The sequence below is a fragment of the Conger conger genome, chromosome 10 (assembly GCF_963514075.1).
Source record: "Conger conger chromosome 10, fConCon1.1, whole genome shotgun sequence".
NCBI lineage: Eukaryota > Metazoa > Chordata > Actinopteri > Anguilliformes > Congridae > Conger > Conger conger.
Genome location: NC_083769.1, coordinates 48,322,873 through 48,348,022, shown reverse-complemented (window position 1 = coordinate 48,348,022; position 25,150 = coordinate 48,322,873). Strand labels below are relative to the sequence as shown.

Sequence of the window (25,150 nt, the reverse complement as noted above, 5' to 3'; positions counted from 1 at the left end):
TTAAAGCAATGGGCAATGCATTACATTGATTGTATACCGTAACGGTGCTTTTTGCTGTATCGCGACTGCATTCGGTTGCCAAACGAGCACGTTAGGTGCACAAAGGTGTGCTTACAAATGTTAAATCGCAATTATTTCTGGGTGTGTGCAGGTTTTATTGCTGTGTCAGCAGTACAAGTTTAGGAAAGAAATGCACTTAAAAAATACTTTTTGTACAGAATATGGACGGAACTTGACTTCTGACTTTCCCTGCAGCTGAAGATCCAAGGGGTTCACCTGAGGTTCGAGGACAGCTCCTCCATGCCAGATAAGCCCTTCTCCTTCGGCGTGTGTATAAAGAACGTCTCGGCGCAGAACGCCTCCAAAGAGCTGGTGAGTCAGCGGTCAGTCTGGGGGAAGCTCTCTGCAGCGTGGCTGCCCGAACGTAGAAGGAATTAATCGGCCACGGTGTCCGTCCTAACACACCGGGGCCTGGAGTCAGTCAGCACACCTGCCCTTATCTTTGACTTACGAGCACCTACAGGCAGGCATTATGCTCATTTCGACCTGTCCATTCTACTGAATCCTCTGTGGAGAACTGAATCATTCCTGGTTTTAATAGGCAGAATCGAGTGAATCCCAGCCTTGCTCTTAATGCACTCATTAGAGCTTCACATTAAGAAGTAAGGGCGAAATGGGGATGAATGAACAGGCAGTTAAACGAGTGGCCGGTCAGGTGTGATTGTTTTCTCGCAGACGGAGAAGCTTCATCGCCAGAAGCAGCTGGAGATCGAGGAGTTCAGCGTGTACTGGGACACGCAGTGTTGCATGCTGGGGGATCTTCCCGCAGCTGAGATCCAGGTAAACAGAGGCAGCAGAAACGAGCTGATGATTTATGTTCATCCATAACCGCCCACTGACCTGGAAATGCGACGGTGCTCACAGGAGTATTTAGGCCAAGTTCCCTGGACTCATCCACATCACTGGAGTCAGCTACTCTTTCAGCTGTGTGGAGGAAGAGACTGCACATAGATACACACACATACACTCTCTCTCTCACACACACACACTCACACACACACACACGGTTAGCCGGTCTGTGGTGTAGAGATGCTTGTACAGACGCACAAACACACACACACACACACACTGTTAACAGGTCTGTGGTGTAGAGATGCACACACGCATACGGTTAACAGGTCTGTGGTGTAGAGATGCTTACACACACACACACACACACACACACACTGTTAACAGGTCTGTGGTGTAGAGATGCACACACACACACTGTTAACGGGTCTGTGGTGTAGAGATGCACACACACACACACACTGTTAACAGGTCTGTGGTGTAGAGATGCTTACGCAGATACACACACACACACACACACACACACTGTTAACAGGTCTGTGGTGTAGAGATGCTTACGCAGATACACACACACACACACACACACACACACACTGTTAACAGGTCTGTGGTGTAGAGATGCACACACACACACTGTTAACAGGTCTGTGGTGTAGAGGTGCTTACACACACACACACACACACTGTTAACAGGTCTGTGGTGTAGAGATGCTTACACACACGCACACACACACACTGTTAACAGGTTTGTGGTGTAGAGATGCTTACACAGACACACACACACAGACACACACACACTGTTAACAGGTCTGTGGTGTAGAGATGCTTACACAGACACACAGACACACACACACACACACACACACACACACACTGTTAACAGGTCTGTGGTGTAGAAATGCACACACACACACTGTTAACAGGTCTGTGGTGTAGAGATGTTTATGCAGATACACACACACGCACACACACACACACACACACACTGTTAACAGGTCTGTGGTGTAGAGATGCACACACACACACACTGTTAACAGGTCTGTGGTGTAGAGATGCTTACACAGACACACACGCACACACTGTTAACAGGTCTGTGGTGTAGTAGAGGTGCAGCAGTAAGGCCGTGCCCCCCCCCCCCTCCACAGGAAGCAATGACGGACTGCATGAGGAGTCGGGAGCACCAGTACATCTTTGAGCCGGTGTGCGCCTCCGTCCTGCTCCGCAGAAACGCCTCCAAAGAGCCGCTCCGGTCCCGCCACACCCCCCGCATCGGGGGCCAGGTGCAGCTGGAGCCGCTGTCCCTGCGCCTGTCTCAGGTACGTCCCCGTCCCCCCCGTCTCTGCGCCTGTCTCAGACACCGGGCGTGGCCAATTCTGGTCCTGGAGGGCTGGTTACCCTGGCTAAATAAGCTCATTGGCTGTATAGACAAACACTGGTTCAGTCGTTGATTAGATAAAATGTTAAAATTAGTTAAAATGTTACTTGTAGGGACAGAGAAAAATCTTTCACTGTCATTCATGCCTTTATCAAGAAATATAGCTCAAATGTCAGATGGTGTAAATGTTAGGGCCAATTATGTAATTAAGGCCGGCTGTAATTAAAGACAAAAACAGATACAGCCCTTATTGCCCCCCTCTGATCTAGACCACTGTGCTCTGACATCAGTTGTAATTAAACCAAGGTGTCACCTGTCAGTAAAGTGAGTAAACCTTGGGCTGCCTGTAGCGTAGTGGTTAAGGTACATGACTGGGACCCGCAAGGTCGGCGGTTCGCTCCCCGGTGTAGCCACAATAAGATCCGCACAGCCGTTGGGCCCTTGAGCAAGGCCCTTAACCCTGCATCGCTCCAGGGGAGGATTGTCTCCTGCTTAGTCTAAAATGAACTGTAAGTCACTCTGGATTAAAGCGTCAGCCAAGTGACATGTAATGTAATGCAACGGTGAGTAAACCGAAGACGTGAGATCGCAGGGTGACGCTGGAGAGGGAACGCGGAGCGCTGTAGATATCACCCTCCCGTGTGAAGTGTTGGAAGCCCTGACCAGGTTCCCGCCCTGTGTTCTGATCCGTCCTCAGGTGCAGTACCAGCAGATCATGGCCTTCCTGAAGGAGCTGGACCGCCGGGAGAGGGAGATGCTGTTCCGCAAATGGAGACCCAAGGTCTCGGTGTCCGGAAAGTGAGCCACTGATTAAATACGATTAACGACCAGCAAGACAAGCTGCGTCTATACACTGTACTGGAGATTTATTTGAGGCTTCAAATTTATTTTAGGCTTATCTGCTGCTGTAGCCTATCCACTTAGAGGTTTGCTCTCAGAGATGCTCTTCTGCATACCACTGTTGTGATGTGCGGTTATTTGCGTTACTGTCACCTTCCTGTCAGCTTTGACCAGTCAGGCCTTTCTCCTCTGACGTCTCTCATTAACAAGGCGTTTCTGTCTGCAGAACTGCTGCTCACTGGATTTATTTTGTGTTTTTGGTCATTCTGTTCTTTGGTCTGAGAAACAGCTGAACCTCTTGACCATGTCTGCATGCTTTTATGCATTTAGTTGCTGCCACGTGATTGGATGATTAAATATTTGCATTAACAAGCTGGTGTACAGGTCTACCTAATAAAGTGCTCAGTGAGTGCAATAGAGACGTTCTTTTATCAAGGATCTCAAAGCTTTTTGCATGTAAGTGACACGGACAGGGTGATTTCTCCTGAACTCCTGAACTGTCAGTGTGTTGCCCTACCTGGTCAATGCATGGCAGCCATTTTACTCTGGAGTTCACCGACATCAGTATTCAGTCGAAGTGGAGACTGTCAGCCACTGTGTCACTGTGGAGCCAGTTCATTTATCTTTTTAAAAAATATATAATAAGGCGGAATCCATTTTGAAAGCATAGGGAAAGCAAATATTGAGTTCCTGTTTCATGACCGAAAACTGCGTGATCCCTAATCAGTCTAAAGTTCTCATTTACATAGATTTCTTTTTAATTAATGGGATTAAGGAAGTCATCCATTTTAGGTGTCCTGCCCGCTGTCAGGCTGATGAATAGCTGCCATTATGGATACATGGAGAACATGTTTTCTGAATATGCCCATGCAAGGACATATTTAGACTATTCATTTAGCACTTGTGCTTTAGTGATGTTACGTCTATATTCACTTATCTGTGAATTATGGTTTGGCAGGTCTGACACTGTATTAATCAGGTGAATGCTTGGGATAAGACTGTGCTAAATGAATGTCAAGTAAGCAGACAAGTGAGGAAGACTACTGTGATGAAGACTTGCAGACATGCTTTGAACATGTCTCAGTATCACTGGACTTGTGTTCGTTAGGATAGTTTTTTGCTGGTTTTGTTTTGGCTATGCAAGCTCTTTATTGTTGTTCCTACATAACTGTTTATCATTATTGCACATTGTCTTGTATAAAAATGGTTTTATAGATATAATCCATTGTCAGATGACTCTAATCAATCTACAAGGCCCACGTCCTTATCTTAGCTCTTAACTTGAAACTTTCAGTGCACTTGTCCCTGGTTCTGCTTTGCACTTTATTGTACGTGGCTCTGGATAAGAGTGTTTGCTAAATGCCTGTAATGTAACGTAAGAGGTACAGGTGCATGGAGCTGGTTCTGGATATTAGCCCAGAGAAAAGTCTGCTCTCTGCACACTGCTCAAACATAGACTGATCTCAAAATGCAAAACGTCCTCATTTATTCCGTCGGAAATACAAAGATACAGTGAAAAGTGAAAAACGTACTTTGCATATTCAAATGCAGCCAAGCAAATGTTTAAGGTCAGGCTATCTTTAGGGCTTGTCTCTCACAAGGCCATACACTGGCCTGTGGCTTGCAGGAACTTCCAATATTACACCCCTGTAATGAAAACATTGGTGGCTGAAACGTTATGCTGTAGACGGTAGACATTTTAACCCTGAGATCTGGGGCAGCCTGTAGCCTTGTGGCTAAGGTACATAACTGGGACCAGGAAGGTTGGTGGTGGTTCAAGCCCTGGTGTGCCCACAATACAATCCACACAGCTATTGGGCCCTTGAACAAGGCCCTTAACCTCACATGGGCAGATTGCTTAGTCTAATCACCTGCAAGTTGCTTTGGATAGGAGCATCAGCTGAATAACAAATTATTATTATTAGATCAATTAGCATACCATACCAATTAGTTATAAATGCCGACCACATGACTGTTTTGAATCTCTGCGGTGCTCCTCCTATGTGGGTGATGGTCATTAAGTTACATTATTGGCATTTGGCAGACGCTCTTATCCAGAGTGACGTACAGTTGATTCGACTAAGCAGGAGACAATCCTCCCCTGGAGCAATTGCAGGGTTAAGGGCCCAACGGCTGTGCGGATCTTATTGTGGCTACACCGGGATTAGAACCACCGACCTTGCGTGTCCCTGTCATTTCGCTTAACCACCACGCTACAGGCCGCGTGGTCATGGTGTCAGCGTGTCGGTGCGGGTGATTGACAGCTGTCCGTCTCCCGCAGCTGTCGGCAGTGGTGGCTGTTCGCCATCGACGCGAACGTGAGCGAGATCCGGGAGCTGCGGAGACGGGAGAACTGGAGCTTCGCCCTCCAGCGAGCTCGCGACGCCTGTCTCTACACGCGCCTGTACTCCCAGAAACTCAAGGGCCTGCCCCTCACCGCACACGAGAAGGTGAGCCCCTTTCGACAGGGCTGTCTGCGCTCACACTGCGCCAGCCGTGCTGGTGAGGGTCAGTGACGGCTTTTATTGTTTTTATTATCACTCGACCGTCACGAAAAGAGCTCTGTCGTTTTAATGTTTTAATGATAATGTCTTGACCTCTGATGCTATCGAGTTTAAATAAAGTATATTATTATTATTATTATTATTATTATTATTATTATTGTGATTTGGAGGAAGTTCATCAGATAACAAGATATTTTTGTACACTTTTATTTTTCTTTGCTGCTTTACTAGCTCTTTGTGTAGTGGAAATTGTGGAATACCAGAAAGGGTGTGTTCAATAGCCTCAATGCTGGTGGAAATACTTTGAAAGTACAAGCTTATTAATTATAAACATTATACTGTGTAACAATAACTGTAATATTCCTGTTACTCAAAAATATTTTAAGTAGGCTGTGGATGAGCATTTAGCTCCATTCATCGCCATGCATTCTGCTCTACTGTTTAGCAATGTCACCACACTGGCTCTTAATGGTCAAAGTAGAGCACTGCACTATTTTCTTTGGCTCTATTGCTGTCAATGGAGGTGGCACAGCTTTTGTTTCAGATGACAGAACCTCATTGTGCACCAGCGACCCCTGCTGGTCAATCGAGTGCTTGCACGACAGCTTTTCCTCCAGCTCATGTCTGTGTGAGCCTGGCTGGTCTGTGTACTGAGCCTGGCTGGTCTGTACTGAGTGTGGCTGGTCTGTACTGAGCCTGGCTGGTCTGTACTGAGCATGGCTGGTCTGTGTACTGAGCCTGGCTGGTCTGTACTGAGTGTGGCTGGTCTGTACTGAGCGGGGCTGGTCTGTACTGAGTGTGGCTGGTCTGTGTACTGAGCATGGCTGGTCTGTGTACTGAGTGGGGCTGGTCTGTACTGAGTGTGGCTGGTCTGTACTGAGCGTTGCTGGTCTGTACTGAGTGTGGCTGGTCTGTACTGAGCGTGGCTGTTCTGTGTACTGAGTGGGGCTGGTCTGTACTGAATGTGGCTGGTCTGTACTGAGCGTTGCTGGTCTGTACTGAGTGTGGCTGCTCTCTGCGGACAGGCCGAGCTGGAGCGGGTGGAGGATGAGCAGACCCTGGAGGAGCTGAAGAGTCTGAGGGAGATCATCCACGACACTTTCCGCAAGCAGCAGGAGCTTGCTGAGGCAAGGCCGCGCTTACACACTTCTGTCTGCGCTCTGAGTAGTTTCTTTTGTTTTCCAACAAATGTTTTTCATTCAAGTAAAATTTCCAAACTGAATATTTAACCTCCCCCCTGCGCGACGGAACACAGTCAATGACCCGAATCAAAACAGCCCAAATCCTAACAGTTCTGAGTAGTTATATTGAGCTTCAAAGCTTTCACATCCTAACACAGCAAATACTGAAACACCGGGCAGCTTTTCATAGATCAAAGTGACAGGCACCCTACAAGTACTCAATTTACAATGTCAAAATCCTATCAAATTGCCCTATACACAACATCTCTATGACAGCAAGTCATTTTTGTCAAAAATGTCGATTAGAACTTTATAAAGCCAAGGTCGTGAAACGTGCAAGTGTCTGTGAGACTGTATCTATTTGATCATGGTATCTAAACACTGTGTCATTGATGCAAGCTTCATTAACTAATTAAGATCATTAACACCTGAAGTTCTGGGAGAATCCTGACTCCAGAAGGTGTTGTCCGTAGTGCAAGCCAGTGTCTATAGGAGACAGCTGTTTGTCTGTTGGAGGCAGCCACGTCATTAATCTCATAGTGTCATATTTACCTGAAGTTTGCCTTTCCTGAAGTTTTTTGGCGTGTGCTTTCTGGCGTAGCTGTGTGTAACAGCCTGATTTTGGGGTCGTCTGCGGTCAATACATGCTTTTGAATAACTAATCTAGGGTTATCAGTTTTAGGGCTTTTGGGTTGCGAAATTTCCTCTACAATGTTCTGCACTCAGAAATGAAGGTACAAAATGTGCCTAAAAATGTACAAATGCCTGTCGCAGGGGTCGTACCCTTTCGTAATATATAATGAATTTGTGCCTTTTTTGTTTGGAAAAGTATTTGTAGCCAAAGAGAACAGCACTTGTACTTTCAGGGTACATTTTGGAAATTCAGTCCCTGCATAGAACAAAACAGTACCTCCACTGTCACTTTATTTCTGAGAGTGCACACTGAGGAACTCTGAACAAATGTTCGATCCCTGGGGCTGTCGGCTTTTGCTTCGATGCAGTTTGTCGATCGTATTGTTCTCAGCCCAGTTGTTCTGCCAGACTCCGCATTCTGTTCCTCCGGTTAGCGGATGTGGCCACATTGAGGTCAGCTGATGAACAGCGGTCACATGACCCCGTGTCTCCCCCCGCCCCCCCCTCAGAGCGTGAGAGACTCGACCTCTGACCCCTCCCTCTGCACGCCCGCCGGGTCCATCCCGAAGAGTGGCAGCTCTGGGATGATCCAGTACCTGCAGTCCTGGTTCCCCGGGTGGGGGGGCTGGTACGGGGGTCCCCAGGGGCCGGAGCTGAGGCCGGAGGAGCTGCTGAGAGATCCGGGCACCTGGGATATTCTGGGTGAGTCCATATCGGGAGTTATTTTTCTGTGAACGGCTGTTTTTACTGCGCATTGCAAAAAGACATGTAGGACAGAGACCTACATAGAGTGCACATTCGTCCTCGCAAGTTTGCTTGCAAGTAAATTTAAGTTGAACACAAAATTGGTTTGGGGAGTTAATTTAGGTAATTACGGAGCTTGCCAAACTGTGTTTGTTAAGAAGACATCGAAAGCGTTCAGTAATTTATAAGATAATGTTAGCTGAATCCAGGCCAGGAACTACAGAATGGGAACAATATCACCTTTCCTCCCGAAAGAAAACTTCTCTCCCTCCAAATCCCATAATAGTGTTATCCACGTTTGGAAGAGATATTGCATTAGTTGTGAGTAATTTCTTGACTGCAAGAGCTTGACTCCAGGCCTCTGTCGTTCTGCCTCTAGCACCATACATTGAAGCTGTTGAGAGCTCCATAGAAATTATATTAAAAAATAAGACACCCTCTTTGGTTCTTTTATCAGAAGCTACTTCTAAATTAATTAATTCACCTGACCTACCTGTAGAGTAAAGGCAGCTGCTTTCTCATATTGATTTGATGTAGATATGAATAGGACCTGTGATTGGTGTGACAATAGCAGATAGAACTGTTCAATTAATCTTCACGCTCCATCAAAATGGCACTCATGCATGGCTGTGCTGGGATGCCGTATCTCACCGGACTGAAACAGGAAGCTTCCCCCCACAGTCCAAAGACATGCAGGTTAGGCTGATTGGAGAGTCTAAATTGCCCGTGGGTATGAGTGTGTGAGTGAATGGTGTGTGTGCCCTGCAATGGACTGGCGACCTGTCCAGGGTGTGTTCCTGCCTTTCGCCCAATGTATGCTGGGATAGGCTCCAGCCCCCCTTGCGACCCTGTTCAGGATAAGCGGGTTAGGATAATGAATGAATGAATGAATGAATGAAACAGGAAGCTCGTCTCTCTCTCCTTCACGTGTAGCCGATACAGAGGAGCTGTTTGACCCCCTGGAGGACTCCCAGACCCTCAACACCTTCACCCGGAGGGACCACCTCTTCGCCCGGCTGGACTTCCTGCTGGAGAAGGGCGCGGTGACGCTTTTCCACCAGGACAGGAAGGGGGGCGCGCCCCACGAGAGTGGCGTCATTCAGCTCGAGTTCTCTGGTGAGTGACCTGTTCAGGTGATTGACCTGTTCAGGTGAGTGACCTGTTCAGGTGAGTGACCTGTTCAGGTGAGTGACCCGTTCCGGTGAGTGACCTGTTCAGCCCGGGTCCCTGACGCTCCACCTGCGGTCAGCCCAGCTCCCCGGAGCTCCACATCCTGGGTGTCTCTGGGTGTTTCCCGAGACCCTGCATCCTCCACTGAGGACATTACATTTTGGCTTCCCTGAGCTGAGAAACACTACGCTCACCAAACACTTTAATGGGAACATGGACAGGAAGGTGACAGTAACGCAAATAAGTACACGTTACAACAGTGCTATGCAGAAGGGCATCTTTGAACACATCATAACTGATGTGGATAAACTACGGCAGTAGAAGTTTGTCATTTAAGACACTTGTATTTTACATTTTTTGGCATAATACGTGTCTTGGATGACAAAAACAAGTAAAGTGTGTAGCGCGTGTGTGTAGATTTGTCTGTGTAAAGTGTAGTGTGTAGATGCTGACTATGTCCTGACGGGCGGTTTCAGGGGTGAAGATCGGGGTGGAGTCCCTGCCCCGCTCTGAGTCCTCACAGCTCTCCGTGAAACTGGGCGGGCTGTTCCTCAGAGACCTCACCACCCAGGGCACCATGTTCCCCGTCCTCGTCTCCCCGAAGCCGGTGAGAACCCTCTCGGCCGTGCCAGTGTGTCAGTGTGTCAGAGTGTCTGATTCTTTATGTCATTTTATGAATATTAATGGGAAGTTCTGACCCAGGAGCCACAGTATTCCTATTGGTAGTTCTTCATAAATATTCATGAGGCGCATTTAAAAGTACCTGTAGGCTTCATCAGTAATAAAACATGGTATGGAGCTGAATATCCAGCAGGTCTGTAGAATCAGTGGTAATACTGAGATGTCTGTGTCGTCCTTATTTACGGCAGCTGTTGTCCATCCATCCATGCACTCTGTTCTTAGCCCAGTAACTGTTTCTTTGTTGAATCCATTGATGGATGACCTCAAGACAAGTTGTAGTGAGAAATACGATGTTAAATGACTCAATGTGAATCCACATAGATATGAGTTCTCGCCAAATATTTTTTTTGCAAAAAGACTGATGTTTTGGCCTGCAGGGCCCCTTGTTTTGAGTTATGCTTTTGCTGCATATTTGATACTGAATCGTGTGTTCCTCTGGAAGGACAAAATGGCTGCCGGCATCACTCAGCCGTTTGGACAGCCCAGTGCCTCGGACTCCTCCAACTCCAGTGAGTTATTGCCCATGGACAATCAGTTCAGTCTGAACCTTTTTCATGGTGGGCCATATGTCGAAATCAACAAATATTAGTGAGCTTTTTATTTTTGTGTTATTTCTTTACAATTATGTTTTTGACATAACACACATTTACATAAACAGATAAACTGGATTGATAAGAGCAGAACTAATCAGAACATACCACCGTGATCCACAGCTCAATTTAAAGAGCAGTATAGAGTATACACATATGCAATCGTACATTCTCAGAATAGAGAGTTTTTCTTGTGTAGAAAAGCAAGACAAAAACAAAACAAAAAAACACCTTCTCATTTACAGTTTTACTGGAGATGGCCACACACGCAGCACAAATTGGTTGCCCAAGTTTTTGCCCGTTTTATCCCGACGCAGAGCGATGGGATTTAGTTATGTCTCTCCACGCAGCCCCCAGCACGGAGACGTCAGCGGCGCCCGTCTTCGAGATGATCTACGAACGCAATCCTGCCAGGAGTAAATTCGAGAGGCGCCTCGAGGTCAACACCAGCCCCCTCAATATCATCTACAACCCGCAGGCCATTAAGAAAGTGTCCGACTTCTTCTACAAAGGCAGAGTGCACACCTCGGGTACGCCTTCCGCTGTCTCCGAGCTTCGAGGAGCGATAAATCACCGAGGTTCTGCGGTGCCCCCCGACGGCTCGCTGGCCTTGTCTGGCCGACGTGTTGCCGATATTGATTTTTGTGTCGGCAGGTTTTGGATACCAGTCGGAGCTGGAGCTCCGGGTGGCGGAGGCGGCCAGGAGGCAGTATAATAAGCTGAAGATGCAGACCAAGGCGGAGATCCGACAGAGCATCGACCAGCTGCTCGTGGGGGAGTTCATAGTAAGAGGGGCTCTCGAGCGGGAAACGGGGCTCCCTTCACGGGAACGAGGGACAGGCGTAGGGCTTCTTTTCCAGTCGTTTATTTTTCACCTCCATCTTTCCTTTCCTTGCTCCTTTTCTTGCTCGTAGCTCCACCGATTGGGGGGGGGCAGAAAAGGGGCGGCCTGTAGAGTAGTGGTTAAGGTAAATGATTGGGAGATGCAAGGTCGGTGGTTCTAATCCCGGTGTAGCCACAATAAGATCCGCATAGCCGTTGAGCCCTTGGGCCCTTGAGCAAGGCCCTTAACCCTGCATTGCTCCAGGGGAGGATTGTCTCCTGCTTAGTCTAATCAACTGTACGTCGCTCTGGATAAGAGCGTCTGCCAAATGCCAGTAATTTAATGTAATGTAATGTAAGTAAGGACGGGGAAATCGAGAGAACGAAAATTAGGCAAATGGAATGTCCTTGCTCCTTCAAACGTCAGTTGGAAGCCACGTCAGTTACAGACCTGGCAGATGCGTGGCAAATGGGGGGGGGGGAGGTGGGATTCACAGGTCGATCATGCTCAAAGGATGCACACATGTTTTTGTTTGAACAAATTTCCTTTGAAATGGCTATTTTTCTGGGTCAGGCGAAGAAGAAGGAAGAGAGGTGGTGAAAACTAAGCAATTGGAAAGTGTTCCGCACCAGCCCCTAGATAGGCCTTTCAGATTAAAAGGAGCGAGAATAGAAAGATTAATGTTGTGGGGCCGGGGGAATTTGAAATCACTCGCCTGCATTTCAGTTTAAACGGGTATAAGAAATATTACATTGAATAATTCAAATACAGGGAAAACGGTCTCATGACTTGTCCTATTTATCATATGCACTAGACTTGATGTTCATGGCTGTAGAATTGAATTATATCTTATCCAACCTGTCCTGTAGTTGTTCTAATGACCTTTGGTATGCACTAATTATAAAATGTCGGTTATGATAAAACCCTCTGCTAAAAAAATGTTAAGGTCTCATTGATTTGAAAGTTTACTCCTATTTTGGAGTGATCTGTGTGCTGTTTAATTAAAAAAATGCTGTCAGCCCTAAAGTTACGGTAGGTTTTTGCATGCTGCAACTCTACAGTAATTACTTGCAGCCTCGTCAGTAGATATTGTGTGATACAGGTTTGCTTGAGCGGTCGTATGATTTGGCTGTTTCTCTGGGTGTCTCTTGCAGGAGAACAGCAAACGCTGGACGATGAAGCTGGACATCTGCGCTCCACAGGTGGTCTTTCCAGACGACTTCCACACGGAGAACCCCATGCTGGTGGTGGTGGACCTGGGTCGTATTCTCCTCACTAATTCTCAAGGTATATAGAAGAAACATTTCAGTCCCAAACCCAATATGAAGTGACCTCAACAAGGGGTTTGGGCTTTGGTTGAGAAAATATATAATATTGAATAGGTGCTCAAAACACTATTGAAGTAATTTTGTTTGTTTGAAAAGGTATAAGATTCAGAGTGCCATATGGCACTCTTGGGGCTAAAAGTGTTAACTGGAAATAGGAATTGCGTACTTTCTTTATTCATAATATTTAACTAGGATTAAATATTGGCTGGTAGCCACTGCTGTTCATAGTCCAGGCAAAATTATGTGGAAGTAGAAGTTAAGAAAGTATTTTCTTTGGTTTCTATTAACAGTTCCTGCTAAGGTGGCTGGGTGGGGGGATAATGTGTTAAAATGTCAAAACATTTGGATTTTAAATTGCAGTTATCTTTACTTCCCCGACAATTTATAGACCACTTCATAGAAATAAAGAGCAAAGTAACCATCACATTCAAATTAAATGGTGTCAGTAGAGCTGCCTTTTACCTGTCCTATTTCTTGTCTTCTATCTACCTGTACAGAAGACCCCAAAATAAAATCAAAGACGGCACAGCCCGACGGGGAAGAATTTAGCGATGAAGAGTACCAGACTCCACTGGCCACGCCCCCGGGGTCCCCTCCCCCTGAGCCCGAGCCAGAGACAGAGTTCAAAGGTCAGGAGAAGAGCCCCGAGCTGTCCGGCGCGCAGCCCTTCTGCCGGAACCTGTACGAGAAGTACTCGCTGTCCTTCAACGACCTGCAGATCATGGTGGGCCGCTACCGGGACAACTGGAAGCACCTGCAGGAGAGCGAGGTGGGCCCCACCCACGTGGTGGAGAAGTTCAACGTGCTCCTGCAGCTGGAGCAGAGGCTGCGCTACACCTCGGACCCCCAGCTGCCCGGGGCCGTTCTCTCCGGGACCCTCCCGGACCTCAAGGTGCACATCAACCTGGAGAAGATGACCGCGCTGCGGAGCTGCCTGACCCGCCTGGGCAGCCCGGGATCGGAGGAGGACAAGGAGCCGGGCGGAGGGGCGAACGCCCGGACGCCCGACCCGCTGACGCTGCGGCACGAGAAGATCTTCCAGCGCGACGACAGCCAGTGGAAGCTGCAGGGCTCCACCAAGAACCTGGCCCACAGCGTGCAGACGCTGGAGCAGCACACGCGGGAGGTGCTGGTGGAGTCCCGGCTCCTCCTGGCCGAGTTCAACATCAACTACATGCAGCTGGGGGTGGAGAGCGGTGGGCGCTACATATCCGTGCTGAAGGTGTTCGGGACGAACGCCCATTTTGTCAAGCGGCCGTACGACGCGGAGGTTTCCCTCACCGTCCACGGCCTGCTCCTGGTGGACACCCTGCAGACCTACGGGTCGGACTTCGACCTCCTGGTGGCCTCCCACAAGCACCTCAGCTTCGACGTGCCCACGGGGAGCCTCAGAGAGAGCCAGCCCAGCTCCCCCGTCTCCCCTGAGCACAAGCTCCCCGAGATGGCGAACCTTCACGGGGAATCGCCCCCGGGGCTGGCCTTTGAAAAGGTCTCGCCCTTCAGCTCGTTCCTCAAAGATCAGGACGCCCTCATCAAGCTGGAGTACCAGTTTGTCAGCTCGGACTGTCCGTCCATGAACCTGGACAGCTCTCTCCAGGTGACCTCCATGCAGGTGAACAACCTGGACATAATCCTGAACCCCGAGACCATGGTGGAGCTCCTCAAGTTTCTCCAGAAGTCCTTCCCGAAGGAGGAGAGCACCCTGACGCCCCCGAACCAGCAACAGTCAGAGCAGCCGGAAGCGGGTGGCGAGCCGGATGAGATCTTCCAGTCCACGTACGACCAGAACACGGAGGTCACCGTGGAGATCCACCGGCTGAACCTGCTGCTCCTCCGCACGGTCGCCACGGGAACTGTCCTGGGTGGCGAGAAGAGGGGCATGAAGATCGCCACGGCCAGCATCAACGGCACCAAGGTCAACGTGTCCATGGGCAGCCGCCTGGACGTCAACGGCTCCCTCGGGTGCATCCAACTGGTCGACCTGACTCAGGAGGGGGGGAGGAGCCAGTTCGTGGTCAGCATCGGGAACGTGGAGGACCTCTCGACCGCCGGGGGCGTCGCCTTCTTCTCGGACACCGGGGACACGCCCTCCGAAGCCTTGAACTTCCACCTGCTGGAGAAGTCCCAGGGGGAGTGCTCCCTGCGGCTGCACATGGCCTCCCTGCACTACAACCACTCGGCGAAGTTCCTGAAGGAGCTCAGCCTCTCCGCCAACGAGGTGGAGGACAACTTCCGCTCCATGCTGAAGACCGCGGCCACCAAGGTCTCCACCGTGCTGGTCAACAAGACGGCGGAGTACAGCGGCATGGTGTCGCTCTTCGAGAACCCCTCCAGGAGGACGAGGATGCAGAGTCCCAGCCGCTGGGCGTGCACCTTCGACGACGAAGAGGACTTCATCGAACCCGAGAAGGAACCGAGCCTGGACTCCTTCATGGTGAAGTTGACCCTGAACGTGAGCATCGATTCTCCGGTGGTGTCCATCCCTCGCAAGCCCGGTCACCCCGAGCTGCTGGTGGGTCACTTGGGGAGCATCACCATTCAGAACTTTGTGGCTGGCGAGGACAGCTCGGAGAGGGAGAGGCTGCAGGTGGAGGTGAAAGACATACGGCTGTACTCGCTCAACACCAGTCACCTGGTGTCGCGCAAGGCCACGCGGAGCGACTCCAGCTCCTCCTCCAACTTCTCGCCCGCCCGCAGCGGGAGCGTCAGCAAGGACGAGCCGCAGTTCACCCGCCACGACTTCTTCGAGTACCTGAACCGCGGTAAAGGTGAGACGTCCTTGTGCAGTCAAAGATTTGTCAGCGAGTTTGGCTTCTGATTCTTAAATGTTCTTTGTTAGGGGTTCTTTGTTGAATGATCTACTTCTCTGTTATTTGAAACAAACACGGCACCGACTGTCAATACGGATTTGCATGGCTAATTTGTTTTGTGGCCGTTTTGTTTTTCCGAGGGCAGAATGTCTAACGAACGCGAACTGCTATAAATGCGTTGGCTTGACAAAATTGGTAATGTCAGGTGGTTCAATGTTTGGATTGAACACAGGAAAAACCTCTATGGCAGAAGAATTGAATTTCTGTCTTATATAATTGTGCTTCATTTGGACCGTTGCCTTTGTAATAGTGCTGAGTAAGATTGTGTTGGCCCTCATTTCAGGTGATTCTAGCGGCAAATAAATGGAAGTAGCCTTGCTGAGATCCATCTCTGGGGCAATGGCACTAATTGTTGTTTCTGCTACAGCCTTTCACATCCTGAAGGACACCACTATTCAGTTCACCCTGGAGAAAGTGCCCCTGGATGACGATACCCAGTTCTCCTTCCTCACTTGTGACGAGCCGTTTAACAGCACCGGCTTACTGAAAGTGGACGGGAAATTTGTCAACGCCGTACAGGTAAAGTACCGTTGCTTTGTTTCTGTTGTTTTAATGTCGTAAAATTGGTCCTCGTTTTTTTGTTCACGCCTCACGCTTCTCGCAGGTGTGTCTGGCCAAGCAAGTGTACGAACAGGTGCTGCAGACGTTGGACAACCTCTCCTTCATCGACGAGCAACGGGCCACGCCCAGCCAGCCCCCCACCCCGCCTCCGCCCACCCCGTCCTCCACGAAACCGCACCGCTTCCCCGACCCCCAGGGCGGGCTCTTCGCGCGCGACCCGCCCCTGGCCGGCCTGTCGTACGCCTCCCTGTCGTCCTCCCTCGCCGGCCCCTTGCCCCAGCGGGCCCACAGCCCGCCCGACCAGGCCCCCGCCTTCACCCAGGTGCGTGCCACCTTCTGCGTGTCCGAGCTGCAGGTCCAGCTCAGCGCCGACCTGAGCCAGGGGGCCCAGGGGCTGGTCAGCCTGCGCTTCCAGGACCTGCAGGGCGAGTTCTCCAAGGACCACCCGCACTCGCTGGGCGTCCAGCTGACCCTGCGCTCGCTGCTGATGGAGGACCTCCTGGAGCCCAACCCGGACTCCAAGTACAAGCATCTCATGGTGTCCCGGGGGGCCCCGAAACCCTCCACCTTCAGCCCCAAGGAGTACCTCTCGCAGTCCTGCCCGTCGTCCTCCAACGCCCTGTTCCCCGACATGCCCCGCTCCCTCCCCGCCCACATGGAGGAGGCGCAGAACGTCTTCCAGTTCTACCAGAGGCACCCCAGCACCCCCGCCTCGGGGGGCCGAAAGAGCAAGAAGGACCCGGAGTGCCCCAGCACCCCGCCGCCCTCCCCGTCCCGCAACACCCCGTCCCCGCACCCGCCCCCGGACTTCGACGACTCCCTCGTCCACATCAACGTGCTGCTGGTGGACCGGCGCCACCCGGAGTTCAGGACGCGCTACGGCAGCGTGGGCCGCAGCGTGGACGTCGACTTCAACTGCCTGGACGTCCTCATCACCCTGCAGACCTGGGTGGTCATCCTGGACTTCTTCGGCATCGGCTCCACCGCCAACAACCACGCCGTCCGCGTCCCCTGCGCCTCCCCGCAGTCCATGCCTGGCCACCCGGTGCTGACCCCCGACCCCGACGAGCTGGGTGGCTTCTTCCCCGAGATCGAGGAGGAGGAGGAACCCGTCGAGCCCGTCAACACCAAACTGGACCTGAAGGTACCGTTGCTGCTCATGCTCAGACGGCTACTGGAGCTCTTCATCGGGTGTATGGGAATGGGGGCGGCTTATAGCCTGAGGTAAATGATTGGGACCTGGAAGGTTGCTGCTCCTGGCCGTGGTGTAGCCTCAATAAGATCAGTGCAGTTGTTGGGACCTTAACCCTTTCGGTCCCAAGCCCAATACGAAGTGGCTCTCCCCAAATCCCAAGATGTTTTGGCTTTGGTTGAGAAGCTTAAGAAGTATAGTATCGGTCAAAAAGGTATGAGGTAATTTAAGTGCCATTGTGATTTTGTCGGTAGTTACACAGGACTGAAAGGGTTAAGCAAGGCCATTAACCCCACATTGCCCCGGGGATTGGCCCCTGCTTAGTCTAATCAACTGTAAGCCACTTTGGATAAAAGCATCAGCTGAATAACTGTAATGTGTTTATGCTGGAAAGTAACTTATGGTTTTTGTCTTAGGTCCATTCCCTGACCCTTGTGCTCAACAAGAAAACCAACGAGCTGGCCAAGGCTAGTGTCTCCAAACTGGCAGCCCACATGGAGATCATTGGTGAGCATTAAGTCGCTATTCAGTGTAAAATTATTTTGTGTGTCAGTGTGGTGTAGCTCATTTGTACAGAGCACTGGGCAGTGTTCAGAATGGCTCCCTATACACTATATAGTCCACCTTTTCTGCTATTTTGTAGGGTTTCTGAATTTACGCTATCAAATTTGACACCCTAAATAGTTCACTCAATATTCCCCACAATGCATTGCTTCTTGATCACCGGAGAGATTTTTGTCAATATGCCGACTGTTGAGCCTGCTGTGCTCGTCTACAAATGTAAGGCTGGCAGACCGTGCTCATACAAACTAAAATAGCAGCCATGACTTATTTTGTTTAATTGTTTATTAGTTATTAATTACAGAGACATAATTAGTACAAGTACACAATGAGCCAGGAAAACCCTTTTTCGGAACAAGCAAAAAAAAAAAAAAACCTTACCAATTCTTGCTTGCTCATCAAGCCGCGGACAGCTGACGCAAGCCAAGTAACCTGCTAAGAGTCCATAGTGTCGAAATCATCTCCTCTTTTCACCTCTGAATCCATATCCAGTGCTCTATGTAGATTTCCCGATGTAGCGTATAAGGAGGGAGTGACTGAATGAGCCATTCCGAACGCAGCCCTGGTCTGTAGTGTGGATAGCGCTTCCTGAATATCGTGACGCTTTTCCTGTGTTTCAGAGGGAGACCTGACGCTGCAGGGCAGTCTGGGTAGTCTGTCTCTCAGTGACCTCACCCCGCACGGCGACCTGTACAGGGAACGCTTCACCACCCGCGGTGGAGAGGCCCTGGTGTTCAACATCCACAAGTAATTCACCTTCTCACCCGCCATTTTATCTCGCCTTTACCAACCCTTCACTGTGGGTGATTAAAAAAAAAAAATTTTTTTTTAAATCTTTCCGTTAAATTCAGTTTCATTCGTATTGCCCTTTTCATAGAGGCCCTGTCACAAAGATGCTTTCAATACAATAGACATTTTCAGACAATAGGTGAAGCCAACTGTCTAATTACTTTTGGTATGTATAAAAAAGCATGTAAAATCCTACACGGATCACCCAACATGGATGTAAATACCCTCAAATTAAAGGTGACAGTCTGCACTTTTACTGATATTATTTGATTTCAAGTCTGTGCTGGAGTGTGTCGAAGTGTCCTTGAGCAAGACACCTAACCCCCAAATACTCCTGACGAGCTGTTTGGTGCCTTGCAGGGCAGCCAATCGCCGTCGGTGTGCGAGTGTGTGTATGAATGGGTGAATGAGAAGCATCAGTTGTACAGCGCTTTGGATAAAGGCGCTATATAAACGCCTGCCTTCTCCCCGCAGGTACGGTGAGGCCGACCCTTACCTGGAGCGGGAGTACGACATCAAGCTGTCCCTGCAGATGGCCTCCGTGCAGTACGTCCACACCCAGCGCTTCCAGGCCGAGGTGGTGGCCTTCATCCAGCATTTCACCCAGCTGCAGGACGTCCTGGGCCGGCAGAGGGCGGCAGTCGAGGGTCAGGCTGTGAGTAGGCCTCCGTCTCTGGATCTCACAGTGGGCTCGAGCAGTGAAACGGTCTCGCTACGAGTGCGTGCTGGGCTATTAGTGGCTTTTAGCTTCAGCGTAAACATCTTGGTGTCTGCTGACTGTGAACAGCAGGTCTGCAATGGTGGTTATTATTGCTTTCTTTTATTTCTGGAGAGAAAATGAGGTTTCGTAGGGATGAAGCTAGACCCCGGTCACAGGTGGAGCAGTGCATCCTGTCTTGGCTTGTCCTTGCGGATCTAAGGTGATAAAGAATGTGTGAATGGGATTAGGGAAGATGACTTCTCCCCTGAGAGTTTGGCTTCTCCCGGGTTGTGTTTGTTTCTGCTGCCGGATATCAGGACAGTGTCATCGGGGCAGCTTTCAAAAACAGACACGGTGGTCTACGAGGAGGGGGGTGATATTTTGTTCGGATACGTATTCTTTTGTTTGTTTGTTTTTGGGTGGGGGACCCAGAGAAGAATCGCCACGCTTGTTGTGTGTGGAATGAATCGGTGGCGGCGTGGCCTCTCACGCTGCCAGGAAAGAGCGCTGCCATCTGCTCCCCGCGGACGCCTGACAGAAGCCAGCGTGAGGTTTGAGCAGCAAGGTGTGACCTTCTGCTGAGAGTTTCCATCGCGGTTACACTTGGAAGGGAATAAAATATCCCGAGGTACCCAGTGGTAAATAAGAGACTTCGCAGCCTATTACATGCTCCTGACATCGTTGTCTGGACCTAATGACAGTGTATAGCTGCTCTTTTATTCATTTGCTCTGCTAGGTATGTATTGTAGTAAATCAGGTACTGCCTTCGGGGGAAAATAATGGGTTTAGTGCTTTAAAACTACATTCGGGCAAGTGCGAGTTTGAATGTGTTGGTGTGTTCTGGTTTCAAGTCGGGCCATTTGACCGCTGCCTGGCCCTAATATCTCTGGCAGGTGGCAGTAGGTTTCCTTCCTTCTTTTCGTCTCGAGTCATACTCGATACGGCAACACATCTCCAAACTTCAGTGAAATGCTTCCGTGGGAGAAAAAAACATCACTTGCATTTATTCAGTGTTGGTTAACTTAGTTTAGTTTTGAAAAACGCATCGCTTATGTTTTAGCTCTTTATCCGTGTCGTCATGTTTTTATCTACCACATGGAAACAGCACTGCCCTGTTGCTGTCATATCAACATTGAAAAGATACGAGTGACATTTCTTTTCCCCCTGAAGCATTTCACTTTGGCTCAGAAAATTGTGCGCTACCGCATCAGGTATGATTCAATAAAAAAGACTGAAATAAATCTTTAACACCGCATGCTGGAGATAGTTGTTACTTCGCTTACAAAAAAGAATCCTTACACCGTGATGGCTGTATCGCCCGGCCCTCGTCAGCGGGTGGCGTTACAGGCACCTGGTCTGTTTCCTGCGGTTGTAAGGTGAGTTTGGTTGTAAGGTGAGTTTGGTTGTAAGGTGAGTTCCATTGTAAGGTGAGTTTGGTTGTAAGGTGAGTGCGGTTGTAAGGTGAGTTCGGTTGTAAGGTGAGTGCGGTTGTAAGGTGAGTGCGGTTGTAAGGTGAGTTTGGTTGTAAGGTGAGTTGTTTTCTGCGGTTGTAAGGTGAGTTTGGTTGTAAGGTGAGTTTGGTTGTGAGGTGAGTTCCATTGTAAGGTGAGTGCGGTTGTAAGGTGAGTTCGGTTGTAAGGTGAGTTGTTTTCTGCGGTTGTAAGGTGAGTTTGGTTGTGAGGTGAGTTCCATTGTAAGGTGAGTGCGGTTGTAAGGTGAGTTCGGTTGTAAGGTGAGTTGTTTTCTGCGGTTGTAAGGTGAGTTTGGTTGTAAGGTGAGTTCCATTGTAAGGTGAGTGCGGTTGTAAGGTGAGTTCGGTTGTAAGGTGAGTTCGGTTGTAAGGTGAGTTGTTTTCTGCGGTTGTAAGGTGAGTTCGGTTGTAAGGTGACTTCGCCCTCTCTCCCCCAGGTGCGGGAGCGGGGTTGTAAGGTGAGTGTGGTTGTAAGGTGAGTGTGGTTGTAAGGTGAGTGTGGTTGTAAGGTGAGTGCGGTTGTAAGGTGAGTGTGGTTGTAAGGTGAGTGTGGTTGTAAGGTGAGTGTGGTTGTAAGGTGAGTTTGGTTGTAAGGTGAGTTTGGTTGTAAGGTGACTTCGCCCTCTCTCCCCTAGGTGCGGGAGCGGGGTTGTAAGGTGAGTGTGGTTGTAAGGTGAGTGTGGTTGTAAGGTGAGTGTGGTTGTAAGGTGAGTGCGGTTGTAAGGTGAGTGTGGTTGTAAGGTGAGTGTGGTTGTAAGGTGAGTGCGGTTGTAAGGTGAGTGTGGTTGTAAGGTGAGTTTGGTTGTACGGTGAGTTGTTTTCTGCGGTTGTAAGGTGAGTTTGGTTGTAAGGTGAGTGCGGTTGTAAGGTGAGTTTGGTTGTAAGGTGAGTGTGGTTGTAAGGTGAGTGCGGTTGTAAGGTGAGTGTGGTTGTAAGGTGAGTGTGGTTGTAAGGTGAGTGTGGTTGTAAGGTGAGTTTGGTTGTAAGGTGAGTGTGGTTGTAAGGTGAGTGCGGTTGTAAGGTGAGTGTGGTTGTAAGGTGAGTGCGGTTGTAAGGTGAGTGTGGTTGTAAGGTGAGTTTGGTTGTACGGTGAGTTGTTTTCTGCGGTTGTAAGGTGAGTTTGGTTGTAAGGTGAGTGCGGTTGTAAGGTGAGTGTGGTTGTAAGGTGAGTGCGGTTGTAAGGTGAGTGTGGTTGTAAGGTGAGTGTGGTTGTAAGGTGAGTGTGGTTGTAAGGTGAGTGTGGTTGTAAGGTGAGTGCGGTTGTAAGGTGAGTGTGGTTGTAAGGTGAGTGCGGTTGTAAGGTGAGTGTGGTTGTAAGGTGAGTGTGGTTGTAAGGTGAGTGTGGTTGTAAGGTGAGTGTGGTTGTAAGGTGAGTGCGGTTGTAAGGTGAGTGTGGTTGTAAGGTGAGTTTGGTTGTAAGGTGAGTGCGGTTGTAAGGTGAGTTTGGTTGTAAGGTGAGTGCGGTTGTAAGGTGAGTTTGGTTGTAAGGTGAGTGTGGTTGTAAGGTGAGTTTGGTTGTAAGGTGAGTGTGGTTGTAAGGTGAGTGTGGTTGTAAGGTGAGTGTGGTTGTAAGGTGAGTGCGGTTGTAAGGTGAGTGTGGTTGTAAGGTGAGTGTGGTTGTAAGGTGAGTTTGGTTGTAAGGTGAGTGTGGTTGTAAGGTGAGTGTGGTTGTAAGGTGAGTGTGGTTGTAAGGTGAGTGCGGTTGTAAGGTGAGTGTGGTTGTAAGGTGAGTGTGGTTGTAAGGTGAGTGTGGTTGTAAGGTGAGTGTGGTTGTAAGGTGAGTGTGGTTGTAAGGTGAGTGTGGTTGTAAGGTGAGTTTGGTTGTAAGGTGAGTGTGGTTGTAAGGTGAGTTTGGTTGTAAGGTGAGTTTGGTTGTAAGGTGAGTGTGGTTGTAAGGTGAGTGTGGTTGTAAGGTGAGTGTGGTTGTAAGGTGACTTCGCCCTCTCTCCCCCAGGTGCGGGAGCGGGCCCAGAGGGCGTCCCGGGTGCTCCTAGACATCGAGGCGGGCGCCCCCGTGCTGCTGATCCCCGAGAGCTCCCGCTCCCCCCGCCTCATCGTGGCCAACCTGGGCCAGCTGCGCGTGCGCAACTGCTTCCTGTTCTCCGGCGCGCACGGCACCTTCTCCCTCAGAGACAAGGTAGAGAAACTTACCATGGCACATGCCTTTTTCCCCTCTCTGGTGAGTCCTGCGCCCCCCCAGCCTCCTGCCCCCTCCCCTCGACCTCCCCCGGACGTATTTCTAAAGCATCATGGCCGCGTTACCTCTCTCCGCAAGCCTGACATGTTTTATTGTTCATGTTTAACCCTTTCAGTCCCAGGCCCAATATGAAATGGTTCCACCCAAATCCCAAGGGCTTTTGGCTTTGGTTGAGAAAATTGAGTAAATATATTTGCCCCCTTCCTAATTTCCTCTATTTCCGCATATTTGTCACACTGACAAATCTTTCAGATCATTAGACAAGATGTAATATTATATGAAGGGAACCTGAGTAAACACAAAACACATTTCTTAAAATCCCTGTTTTCATGAAAAAAGTTATCACACACCCATATCTCCCATGTGGAAAATTAATTGTTAATCTTAATAACTGGTTGCACCACCTTTAAAATACTTTTTCATGCTGCTGTATATCTGTGAATAAATCATGTGCTGGGGATGGAGAGAAGTTTTTAATGACCTTGTGAAATCTGAACAGATCATAAATCTCGTGTTGTGAGTCAGCCATTACAGCCAGGACCCAGTGACTACATTACGAGCATGTCTCTATTCGGACATGGTCATGTGGTCTGATGCTTTACAAATCTGTTGTCCCTCCTGTGTGTGTTTTAGTCTGCAGCCCTGGTGCAATGTTACGCTCAGTATAAAAGCATTTATAAAGGGTATGCTTTTACCCGTGTTTGCATGGTGCAACAATGAACTCATTAATGTGCTTTCTGCTCGGGACTGTCCTGATGCGTTGTCTTGGTAACCATTCATTTATCTTGTACGGTATTGTGATGAGCTTAATGGTTTAAAATGCTCTTAGCCCGGTGGATAAACAGGATGGCACTGAATGGTACAGATTTTGCTTGGGCCGGCGTCAACATTAACGCGTAGCCTCTGTGATTGTGTCTGTGAAGAATCTGATTCTGCATGCTAATTCCTACAAGGACCCGTCTCATTATAAGGTACCGGTAAAGTGTGCGACGTCGCCCCTGGGTTGCTGTGTTTCCTCTTTTCAGCTTGAAAAGGAGAGGGACTGGCTCTTTATTTATCCTCCTTATTAAAATGCAAATGACATTTTTAATGATTGTCATTATTTCCTCCTCATTTGAGGAGTAGGAATTTCTTTGAGATCCAATTACCCAGACATTACCACCAGGGCTGATAAAAGCATATTTTGTATGATGCCAGAGACTTAATTGGATATTTCCTGGGTGTTTGACAAAGAGAGAAATAGCTTTTTTTGTAAAGATATTCTTCTGAAGCACAGATAACTACTTAATGTAGAAACCCCTCTGTTCAGTATTTCTCCACATAATGAATGTTGTACATTATAACACCTTATTATAACACCATTTTTTGTTTCGAAACCTGAAAAACAATGTCCAACTGAATTTGTTTCTTCACTTCCATGTAAGCATTAATTTATTAATTTCAGCAATTACATTTTAAATTCAAGTTCAGACGGTTGCGGATATAACTGAATCTTGACTGTAAATAGAAATTAATTTGAGGCATTTTTAGGCATCCTTACTTTAAAAAATCCCTCTGTCGGTATTGCTGAGTTTTTAAACACTGGACTGAACGCACGGTCAGACACATACCAACTCTGAAGCCTGGTTCATGCTCGTTGCAAAATCCCTGTGACAACGGTCATATGGCGAAAATGAAATTGTCGCACAAGATTTTTGCAATTATACTTCAGCTCAGGTCTGCGCTGAAGGTTCTGTTGCCTCTATGGTAACAAGATGCCAAACGGCTGATGTTTACTTTTTGAAAACACAACAGCGCCTGGCTTAGCCTATCTATGACAATGGATTTCAGTCTTCTACCTGACTGTCCAGTCAATACTGAGCGACAAGGTATGACTCTATCGGTGACATAACACAATTATACAGGTGCGCCACACTAATAAAGTGTCCTACGACATATTTTTCATTTGAAAGTGCGTTGTTTTCTCCATACAACACTTGTCTCAAGATATGTGCAACGAGTATAAATCAGGCTTGACTCTTGACAACCACTTAGTAAGCTGCCCATCCTTCCAGACGTGTGTATCTAAGCCTTAGAGTGATACGGAGGGAC

General features: G+C 48.9%; 1 protein-coding gene across 1 annotated transcript in view; it reads left to right on the top strand.

Annotated features, from left to right (window-relative positions):
- vps13d (vacuolar protein sorting 13 homolog D) overlaps positions 1 to 25,150 on the top strand; it is a 118,724-nt gene that overhangs the window by 5,091 nt on the left and 88,483 nt on the right. Inside the window, 20 exon segments of the mRNA XM_061256870.1 lie at positions 256 to 372; positions 736 to 840; positions 1,995 to 2,165; positions 2,922 to 3,022; positions 5,346 to 5,514; positions 6,594 to 6,695; positions 7,892 to 8,084; positions 9,060 to 9,242; positions 9,773 to 9,903; positions 10,420 to 10,486; positions 10,918 to 11,097; positions 11,222 to 11,352; positions 12,545 to 12,677; positions 13,216 to 15,486; positions 15,956 to 16,107; positions 16,193 to 17,293; positions 17,758 to 17,848; positions 18,523 to 18,649; positions 19,166 to 19,346; positions 22,817 to 22,999. Coding sequence (XP_061112854.1) covers positions 256 to 372; positions 736 to 840; positions 1,995 to 2,165; positions 2,922 to 3,022; positions 5,346 to 5,514; positions 6,594 to 6,695; positions 7,892 to 8,084; positions 9,060 to 9,242; positions 9,773 to 9,903; positions 10,420 to 10,486; positions 10,918 to 11,097; positions 11,222 to 11,352; positions 12,545 to 12,677; positions 13,216 to 15,486; positions 15,956 to 16,107; positions 16,193 to 17,293; positions 17,758 to 17,848; positions 18,523 to 18,649; positions 19,166 to 19,346; positions 22,817 to 22,999 — 5,889 coding nt within the window.